The sequence below is a fragment of the Populus nigra genome, chromosome 14 (genome assembly GCF_951802175.1).
Source record: "Populus nigra chromosome 14, ddPopNigr1.1, whole genome shotgun sequence".
Lineage (NCBI taxonomy): Eukaryota > Viridiplantae > Streptophyta > Magnoliopsida > Malpighiales > Salicaceae > Populus > Populus nigra.
In genome coordinates, this window is record NC_084865.1 from 5,394,666 (window position 1) to 5,405,666 (window position 11,001).

At 29.4% G+C, this 11,001-nt stretch overlaps 1 protein-coding gene and 1 non-coding gene across 2 annotated transcripts; both read right to left on the reverse strand.

Annotated features, from left to right (window-relative positions):
- Nucleotides 1-2,249: 2,249 nt before the first annotated feature.
- TRNAL-AAG (transfer RNA leucine (anticodon AAG)) lies at nucleotides 2,250-2,330 on the reverse strand. The gene has a single exon. It is a non-coding gene; the product is annotated as a tRNA-Leu (tRNA).
- Nucleotides 2,331-4,304: 1,974 nt separating this feature from the next.
- On the reverse strand, nucleotides 4,305-7,085 carry LOC133672954 (probable WRKY transcription factor 51). The gene is made up of 3 exons (XM_062093527.1): nucleotides 6,784-7,085; nucleotides 6,469-6,615; nucleotides 4,305-4,629 (listed from the first exon to the last, which is right to left on the reverse strand). The coding sequence occupies exons 1-3, from the start codon at nucleotides 6,999-7,001 to the stop codon at nucleotides 4,419-4,421; spliced, it is 576 nt and encodes a 191-aa protein (XP_061949511.1). The 5' UTR covers nucleotides 7,002-7,085; the 3' UTR covers nucleotides 4,305-4,418.
- Nucleotides 7,086-11,001: the final 3,916 nt, after the last annotated feature.

Here is an 11,001-nt window from a genome sequence, read left to right on the forward strand (position 1 = left end):
CTTCACTACCTCTATTTTTCAAAGCAAAGCAAAGATTGATGTTGGTTTATAGAGATATAATGTAAAACCTTATAATATTTTGGTTTTCTCTAGACAATATAACACTAGCGAAGAGAATAATATGAAAGGTTATAAGGTTGATAGGGATTAAAATTTGTTTAGAAAATACTAATTCATCTGCCATAGTTGTGTTGGATGACAATGAGATGATGGTCAGAGTGGGGGAGTAGAAAGTAAAAGGAGGTACTTATTATTAGACAACAAAGTAATAATATTTAATATAAAAGTTTTTTAGGCATTAATTGAAATATAATGTTAATTTTGTAAATAAATCAATTTTTTGTGGACTTTTTCTTGACACGATATAAAATGTTATAAACTTATAAACTCAATGATATAAACTATAAGTTTTAAAAGAACAGAGGCATAATGGGAAAAAAAATAATTAAACTACATGATTGTTAGAGTAATTTTATCTTCATTGAATATCAAAATATTTACGATGCATAAGGTAAGAGAAAACATATCAAAACATATTTAAGTACATAAAATCATGAAAATATAACTTTAAATGATGAAATTGAAAAAAAAAATTTAATAATTTTATTGTAAATGTTGCAAACTACAGGGATTAGAGTGTAAGAATCGAGGAAAAAATACCTAGTGAATGATTAGTATTTTATGAGTGGTCAAAATGGACATTGTTTTAGTGTTTTGCACTAGTTTTATGCCTGATTGCTCCTATAAGGTAATTTTTAAAACGTATTTTTATTTAATTGTATGGTAATAAGAATAAATATTTTTTTAGAATCACAATGACACTAAAAAGAACACTAATATTTATAGTCAAAGAATAATTTTCTTATCAATGCATTTCTTTTTCATTTTGATGAAAATATGTATTTTTTGTATAAGTAGCATGATATTTTGAATGAAAATCCAACATGAAATAAACATTCACAAGAATTCAAATGATTTTAATCTTGGAGAAAAAACATATTTCTTTTACCAAAAGCCTAATTTCTTATTCATGGTGTTTTAGCAAAAATGTGTCTACAAAGAATGATTTTTAAACAGAAACTTGGCATAAAAAAAGTGGATTTCAATAAAATAAATGTCATAATAGCTTTGACGCGGTGTATAAAAAATAAAAATAAAAATAAAAATTAATTTGATAAAATCATATAAAAAAACATGTAAAATAAAATAAATTATCATTGAATATCTCTTAAAAAAAATTGAAACTAGATTTATATAAATATTTTCATAAATTAATTGATAATATTATTCTCAATGAATAATTCTGTCAATTTATTTTAAAGATGTGCTCGTTAGTTTTGTATTTAATTATATAAAAAAGTAAAAATTAGAAGTTAAAACTATTACGATAAAAAGCTAAAATATTATTAAAAAGCATGGAATAATTTAATAATTTTAAATATTATTATAATTAATTATCTAGATAGAATTTAATTTTAAGATATAATAAAAAACAAAAAGGCTTAGAGAATCAATCTCCCATATGGTTACGCTAAAAAAATTGGCACATACATGTTTGACCCTATAACCAAGCCCACGCGCATGAGATTTAGAGCCTAGGCTAGTTCTTTTTATTGATTATAGACCTTGTATTGTTTCCTGCAATCATTTTTTATTATCAGACTTATTTCTAGTTATTAAAAAATTAAATTTCAAGTTTTTAAATTAAAAAATTAGATTTTAACATTTCTCATCCAAAAACTTGAGAAAAAATAAATCATATGAACCTGAAAAACCTTATTTGTAATTACAAAACATATTTTAATCACACTAAAATCTAAAAGAAAAATTAAAATTTAAAAGTGAGAACGTTTGGGAATGTGATGCAAATTGTATTCCCCAAAAATTTAATTTTTTTTTTGTTAAAAATTAATTTTTGTTATATTTTGAATCGTTTTAATATGCTAATCTCAAAAATAATTTTTTAAAAATAAAAAAAAATATTATTTTAATACATTTTAATATAAAAAATATTTTAAAAAACAATCTTAACGACACCCTCATCCTCACTCACGCTGTAATATAAATACCTTCACCGAATATGATTGCAATGCCAATATGTGCATAGAATCTTTCCCATAAATAATATAAAATAATAAAATTGAAACTTCTCTGGAAAAGTTAGTTCCTGGGGTTGAAAACGAGGGAAGTGGATCACGCGCAAGATTAACGCGTTGTTGTATCCATAAAAGAAAAGGGTAAAATGTTGCTGTTGAGAGTGGGATTTGAACCCACGCCCTTTCGGACCAGAACCTTAATCTGGCGCCTTAGACCAACTCGGCCATCTCAACATGTTTGTTACTTATTCGCGTTAGTATAATATAATGTATATTATGTTAGGATCGATTAGTCCAGAAGGAGGAATCAATAGTGAACTTCGATTAGACCAACTCTTACGGATAGGTTTTCTTGTCTCAAGCATTTTTGTTTATTGAAAAGTAATTTTTTAAAAATTATTTTTTAAATTTTTTTATATTTATTTGTTATTAGAAAAGATGGTTGATGAAAAACACTTTTGGTAAAAAAAAACACTTTTCGGTCAAAGAAAAATACTTTTCAGTCAACGAAAAACACTTTCCAATCAAAGGAAAATTTAACTTGGTTTCCAGGAAAGTGTTTTCCCTTTAAGTTATGTTTGTTTTCTGGAAAGTGGTTTCCAGGAAAACACTTTCTAAACTTTCATGTGTTTGTTTGCAATTAGAAAAGTTGGTTAACGGAAAACACTTTCCAGTCAAAGAAAAATTTAGCTTGGTTTTTAGAAAAGTGTTTTTCTGAAAAATTTAGATGGAAAACACTTTCCGGAAGTTGTAAAAAATTTAAAAAGGTCATTATTTGCTGATTATATCAAATTTAATCCTCAAACTTTTGATTACTATATATATTTTGTTTTGAATATTTATTTTTTAATTTCATCTCTTAAAATTGAATTTTTATATTAACTTTGGTCCTTATTTTTATAATTGTTATTTGCTTTTTTCTTATCATTTTTTTATCTATCAAATTTGGTCCTCATTCTTTTGATTGTTATTTATTTTATTTGAAATAATTTATGAAATGTTAATTATTATTATTTTAATTTCTTCATCTTTTAATTTTTTTATTTTTTATTTGATCTCTATTATTTTGATTATTATTTATTTTATCTGATATAATTTATGAAATTATTTTTTTTTCAATTTCATTCATGTTCAACCTTTTAATTTGTAAGATTTGTTCCTCATTATTTTAATAAACTTGAAAAAAATAAAACATTAATAAGTTGTTTTTCAACTTATTTTCCATAACATAACCAAATACTGAAAAGTATTTTCCAACTTATTTTTCATTACACTACCAAATATCAAAAATATTTTTTCAGAATTTATTTTTTCTGAAATTTATTTTTCAAAAAAAATTATTTTTCAGCAAAGAAACGGGCTGAGTTAATGAATCATGACATTTAGTTTCCAGATTTCTATAAATAATTTTTATTTTTATTGATGGGTCATTTAGAGAGATTGAACAGAGGTAAAGGAGAATGTTAGAGCGATTACCTAAACAAACTAATGGGGTAAATGCACTTGCTTTACTGTTGTACGTGCCCTCCCTTTTTTATGTTTTCCTTTTTTCAATTTATCTCAATTTAGTTTCACTTTAATTTTTTTTAATGATTTTCTAAGTTATTTTTAACCAACTATATAAATCAACTAAATCATGTTAAAAATACTCTTACATAATTTAATTTTAAATTTAAATTATATAAAAATATTATTGATTTTATCATTTTTTTCTCAAATTTTTTTTTTTAAAATTGTTTTTCTTGTTAGTCAACCAAGTTTGATTGATCTACTTCTAAATTGACTGAATCAATCAAATTATATTAAAATAACTTTCAAATAATTTATTTTGAATTAAATAAGGAATCAAGACTGCAGATTTTAAGTTTCATTCACTAGGTCATCTATATTAATGATATCAAATAATTATTTACCATTTAAATATTTTTTTTATGGCGTTAAAAGAAGTTGTATTAGAAATAGGGGCTTTGATTGTTCTTAGGACATTAAAACCTTGTTGACATGGTGGTTATGAGTGATCGCTAACACATCATTCTCACTCAAATCACTATATTACAGGGAAAAAGTCACTATAATATAAGATGCATGATGATTTTAATAGCTAAATAACACTATAATAAAAATAAAAAAATTAATAAAATGTTTTTGTTGATATATTACGATGATATTTATTGACTAAATTTTTTTATTGTTAAATTCATCAGTAAATATCGATTAAAATATTCTCATGGTATATATTTATAAAACTACAGTGAAAAAGAAAAGGAATAAAAAGAAAAGCCATAACATTTGAACCGAAGAAACGGATATAGATATTTTGAACTAGGAAAAGGAAGCAGAGTGGACAGAAGAAGGTTGCAAGGTCCAAGCATTAGAAGCCATGAGAGGCATCTGGCTATCGTAATAGACCATGCAAGGGCTTTCATGGTTGTGCACTCCATCATATGAAGTTAACACATATCTTGAGTCTTCTCTATCTCTTTCTACTCTCTTCTTTACATTGCATCCACCACTTGAGCATTTGTAGTAATTCCTGCACAATTAATTACAGAAATCAACTTAGAATTAACAATGATATATCAAAACCATGTTCATTATCAAAGCATGTATATAGCTAGAGAGGTCTAGAGATCTACTCTTGGCAGTCTTTTCATAATCATTTCTATTCTTTTAATTTGTTTCTAAGCACGATTGTGCAGTCTTTTCATAATCCTTTCTATTCTTTTAATTATTTTTTTCTTCCAAACAATCACTAAATCTATAAATTAATGAAGATGCATGCATGTAGGTATGGGTGGTGGTCATGATCATACGAATAATGCGTTTTCAGCTGTAAATCTTAAGAAATGGGATCGTGGGCCTGCCCACATAAATCATTGCAATGTTTTCCTGCCTTAAAGTGCGAGGGGAGATTAACTAGACTCTTCACTCTACTCAGAGGTTATAAAGTACGCTCAATGCCGATGTATATGCACCATATATAACGACTGATGGAGACCTTCAATATTCCTGTGGATAATGAGTGGGCTTTCATATATATATATATATATATATATATATATATATATATATGGTCATTACAACTTGACAGATGACAAGTCATTATAATTTACAATAGTTTATATCATTATAATTCAGAAAATTACAAAACTAAACACAAAAAAATCAATTGTTGGAGTGGCGTGGACCGTGGTTCCAATAATCTCATATTGGAACCACTATTCTGAGCTTTTGTATTCAAGAATGTATAATTGCATCAAATCCATCCAATCTCATGCCATTTTCCTGGGGGTCATTTTTCTTACACAATCACAAGTGAAAGTCTATAAGAATCGAAATATATATATATAGAATAGTCCCTAGCTAGCTACTCTTACTTTACTCTGATTAATTCATAAAACAAATGAGCTGTGAAAGAGATTAAGTTAGTGGGAGAGTCTAAAATACCAAGAGAGTGCTATGAAATCAGGTAATATCCACTTGTATAAGAGTACTATTTATCAATGAAAAGCCCCGAAAGCAGGACATTATTAAGTTTCCCAGCAAGCTCCTGGACCACATGCATATAGCATATAGTAGATATATACATTAGAGCCATGGCAATATCCCTTCATTACTCTCAGTGCGCTGGCTGCAAAAGATGTCTTAATTGGCAGGACTTGTGTATACATGCATGCTTATCGCCGAATAAATGGAAAAGTCAAGTAACACAACACAGACACTCGGGCTATATGTGTGTGTATATTGTGCAGATAGGGAGATGGGGATAAAAGGCATGTTGATATCTTCTTAGCTAGCTAGGTGCGCTGGCGCTCTATATGATGTGATCGGTGAGCGCCTTTCAGTCGCCTTCAGTGCTGTGAGCAAATGTTTTTAGCTAGCTAAGGCACGAATGTATAAAACCATGGGCTGCTTTTTATGGGTTTCACGTGAATGATGCCCTTGCTCGCTCTTCAGCCACCATCTCTGGTCTCTCAACTGTGGTGGTGGTGACTGTGAGTGTGTGGGCAGTGGCCTGAGAATCCCAATTGCAAATTGCAAAGTAGACGATAACTGATGTTTTATAAAGGCTAATTAGAGAAGTTGCTGTGCCTATTCAAATTATTAAAAAAGGTTATATTACTGCAGCCAACCTAATCTAAGGCCATCAATCAAGAACTTCAGAGAAATGGGTCCTTGAGCATTAAATATTTCTTATATATTATAGTTAATTAGTATGACAATTGTGAGATAGTTGAGAATTGCTTTATCAATGCCATAAAGATCATGTACATGAGATCCCAGATAGCTTGACCACCTATGAAAATCTCGTGAATTAACTCTCTTTATCTAAATATATAATTTAAAAAAAATTAAATTTCTACATTCTTACCTTGGATTTGGGCTGTTCTTGACTGACTTCTTTCCATACTTCCTCCATTTAAATCCATCATCCATGATCTCCAGCTCAGATTTTGTTCTAAATGCAACTCTATGCTCCACTTCTGTCTTGTTTTTCTTCACTCCATTCTTGCATTTTCTGTACAGATATACAAAAAAAGAAGAGTTGTAGAAAAGATTAGCATCTTGGATCTTCAAGAAACAAAATAAAAGCTAATCTTTATTTGCATCTTTCTTTTTTTCTTCAGAAAAAATTAAAGGATTAGCAGTAGAATAATCTAAAATGGGCATCAATATCATCACTTGCATGCTATTATTTCTTGATGTTGCACCACTGTATCCGGTTGATGAACCACTGGCAACTTGCTCCGATGATACCATATTTTGCGAGGATGAATCATCTTCACCAAATCCATCATCAAGCATGAGATAATCCGACGGCTGAAACTCAATCGCCCACGGATCTAAACCTTCATTGATATAAGAATAATTATAGCTAGGTTTAGGGTTCTGAGCATAGTCCATTATTATTACTCACAGAAATGGCGAGTCTCTGGATACAGTGGTGCTGATAGAGAGGGACACGTATTAAATATGGTGGGCATGCTTCCAATATATATATACATGTTTATATATTTATAATAAAGTGAAAATATCTATTACAAAAATATGGTTATTTTTAATTCTTTTGATCTGCTCTCCTTCCTAGACACCTTCCTGGCGAGTTACAATGAAGGTGCCTCAAGCGTGCCACGTGCCGACTCTTGGCTATGCATGGTGATGTCATCAAGATGACGTCATTGTGCTGTATTGGGAATTGGGGACCACATGGTAGCGTACGTGGATTATAATTAATAATTCGTGTTGTTGATGGAGGGTAATTGATGGGGAGAAAGGTATTGGGTGTTGCTACTCATAGCTAAGGAATATTGCACGAATGAGCATGTTTTTTCACTCATATAATTAGTAATTATTAGATACATCGTAGTCTACGTTTTTAGCACGCATGAGAAGTTTCATCACTCTAGCAGTTGAAAATATAGATAAAGTTGTTAGCGTGGGTTTCAAGAGGTAAAATATTCTTAAAAAATTAATTAAAAAGCACTTTTTATATATTAATAAGATAATTTAATCAATTTAAGTTAATCGTCAAATATGTCTCCGCTAGGCTTTTTAACAACTTTTTTAAAGTGTTTTTATATCTAATGATACAATAACAAAAGTAGATACTTGTATCGAGCATCAACCTAACAATAAGATATTTATTTGAAATTGCAATAATCTTATAAAAAACAAATTAAAATAAATTATAAAATTCAATTCTCAATTAACAAAATATTTAAGGATGAAATTGAAAACAAAATAAATAAACTAAAATCTCCTTTTTAAGGATGAAAAAGAAAAAAAAAGGAAAAAGCAAGCATTTTTTAAACATTTTGAGAAACCTTCACAAAGTTAACTAAGACAAATCATCAATTTTAACCTTAAATCAAATAAATGGTGAAGGAAAAATTAAAAAAAATAACAATAAAAAGTGAAAGGACACAAAAAAGTACGCCATACTAGGTGCATGAGCTATCAAAGAACCATCTCAACTCAATAGCTTAAACTATTAGGTGAGGTCTCATGATATGATTTATATTATTTTCCAACACACCCCCTCAAGTGAAAGCCCTTTGGGCTTGAAACAGGCACATGTCCACATTACCTTTGCTTAATTTTTATCAAATAAATGGGGATGATGAGATTCGAACTTGAAACCACTTGGTCATCAAGGCTCTGATACCATGTCAAAGAATCATCTCAACCCAATAGCTTAAGCTGTTAGGTGAGGTCCTAGGATATGATTTATATTATTCTCTAACACACCCCCTCAAGTGAAAGCCTTTTGAGCTTGAAACTTGCACAGACTCATATTACCTTGTGCTTATTTTTTATCAAATACATGGGGAGTGGTGAGATTCGAACTCGAGACCACTTGGTCATCAATGACTCTGATATCATGTCAAAGAACCATTTCAATCCAATAGCTTAAGCTGTTAGGTAAGGTTCTAGGATATGATTTATATTATTCTCTAACATGAGCTTGATCACCCTAGTGCGTTTAGGCCTTAAAATAAAAGGTTAGTAGGGTAGGTCTGGAGCAAGCCGATACATCTAGGTCTATTTTTTTTAAAAGGATCATCCTTTTTATATAAAAAAAAGTGGGCGACAAGTCGCTTGTGGTGGCAGAAAACCTTTCACCTGTCTACTTAGAATTTGACCACCATAGAGGTGCTTGAAAATCATGGGGTTTTTTTAGCCTAAAAACTCATTTCAACTCAATTTCACTTAAAAAACACCTTTAGAAACCTAAAAAAACAATTTGTCAACATAAGAAAACCAAAAAATAACATAAAAACACAAAATCAAATGGGTTAAACTTTCTCTCTCCATCCTAATCTATTTTTTTAGGTCATATGAAATCCCAAAAACACCTCAATGATACTTTTCTTATTTTACAGGAACACTTTGACCCTAATATTTTTATCAATTGTTTTGGACAGAATTAGACCAACCAATCTTCTTCTTTTTTTGCCATTTTCCAGCAACTCTCTTTTCTCTCTCAAGCTCAAGGACCAAAACATGAATAAACTAAAGTCTTGGACCAAAATGCAAAAACCTCAACAAAAAAGGGTTTAAATTAAAAATAAATTAAATAAAGTAGGGACTAAAAGTGCTAATAACATGCCCCAACTATAGTATCTCTATGAAAAAAAGTGTAGGAATATGTTCCAATGTTAATTTTTGTCCTCATAATTTTAATTATATTTAATTAATAAAACTAAATTTGGTCTTGTCAAATTGATTATTGATTTAATTCAGGAAACCTTTTTTAAATGTTGTGAAAAACCCATCATTAACCCTCACCTTAAATTAACTAAATTTGAAAGGATCAAATTGAAAAAAAAACTAAGCAACTAAAAAAAATAAAAGGGCCAAAACGAGGAAAAACATTATCTTGTTTTGGTTTTTTTTATTTTGTTACTAAATTTTAGTGAGTAAAAATCTTTTAATTATGTTATTTTAATCATTAACACATGATTTGAATGTAATTAATTTAGCCACTTGAACATGAAGATTTTGAATTATCCTCTTACACAATAATTACTTTTTTTAGCTTTTATAATTAAAACAGAGTATATATCATACATAGTTGGGTGAAAACTGTTTTAATATAAAAAAAATTAGGTCACAATAAACTTTTTGATAGTATTATTAAATCATGTTCAGTATGACATCCTTGAAATCTCTTAAACTCAACTCGTTATTTAATTTGAGTAATTAATTAAACCATTTAGGAGTTATCCTAATGTGATCCTTTTGACTTGCATGTCTACAAGTAATCTTGAAGATCAATAAAAAATTAATTTGAATTTATAAAAAAAAATTCAAGAAAAAAAATATGAAGACAACGACATAATAAATAAACCTGTGTTTCAAGGTTTAACATGTTAAACTCACAACTTGATCGTGGATTCTATTGGGTTTAATAACTTGTTATGTAATATATATTTTTTACTTAATTATATGATAACAAATGTTGTTACTCAATTTTGGACCCCACGTGCCGCGAGAAGGATATTGACTCGAGTCTACACTAAAAAAATTCTATTTTGGCCTAGTTTTTGTGATTTTTATTCTTAGTTCATACTCTCAGTCATATCAGGATTCTCGGCATTCGTTAGTTTTTGAGTTAGACCCGGAAATCCCTTTTGACCAACTAGATTACTGCCAATTTCTGTTCTATAAAAAGATTTTATCTCACTTCGACTCCTTCATCAAAGCTATAGTCCTAGACACGTAGATAAATATGGGCTCTTGAATCGCTTGATTTCGATATCAGAAGCTCAAGATATTCTCATTTGAATATCTAGTGTGAAAGCAGGGATTCCTGCAGCAAGAATGATTTTTTGCCTAAGTTCGCGGGACTGATTCGAAGGATTTTTTTTGACCAACTGAATCGAAAAGTGCTAAAATGAGGGATTGAATTGAAGAAGGATATTGACAGCTGGAGAGGGGGGTTGGATCATCATAAATGACAAGATTTCTATCACACCGAATAAGGAAAATAACATTTTTGTGCAGCTATAATTCATAGGAAACAGCAGCTTTTGACAGCTGCAAAATGCCATGAAGAGAAGAACCTCACCATCATCTAATGGCTGGGATTTTATCCCTAGCATAGATGGCTGGGATGAAGAGTTAATGTTGGAAAGAAATCACTAGAATCGGCACGTAATAAATAAGAATATTGTAGTTTCCTCATTTGCATTATTTGGCTGCAAGTCAGCTGGGATTTGTATCCAAGATTAATGCATTGAATCTTTCCTAATAAAGAGATGTGATTAGGCTATATAAACCCTCTACTGACCTAGCAAAGGGGGAAAAAAAGCAAAGCAAAAAGAAAAGACAGGAGAAAATAGAGGAAAAAAAGCAGCAAAAGAGAGCAGAAAAAATAAGAGAAAAAACAGAGAGAAAAGAA

Bases quoted from the DNA above. Each gene is read 5' to 3' on its own strand.
- LOC133672954 (XM_062093527.1), bottom strand. From the start codon at position 7,001: ATGGACTATGCTCAGAACCCTAAACCTAGCTATAATTATTCTTATATC. The intron at 6,616-6,783 runs GCAAGTGATGAT...ATATCTGTACAG, and splicing joins ACATCAAGAAATAATAGCAT to AAAATGCAAGAATGGAGTGA. The intron at 4,630-6,468 runs GTAAGAATGTAG...TTAATTGTGCAG, and splicing joins AAGAACAGCCCAAATCCAAG to GAATTACTACAAATGCTCAA.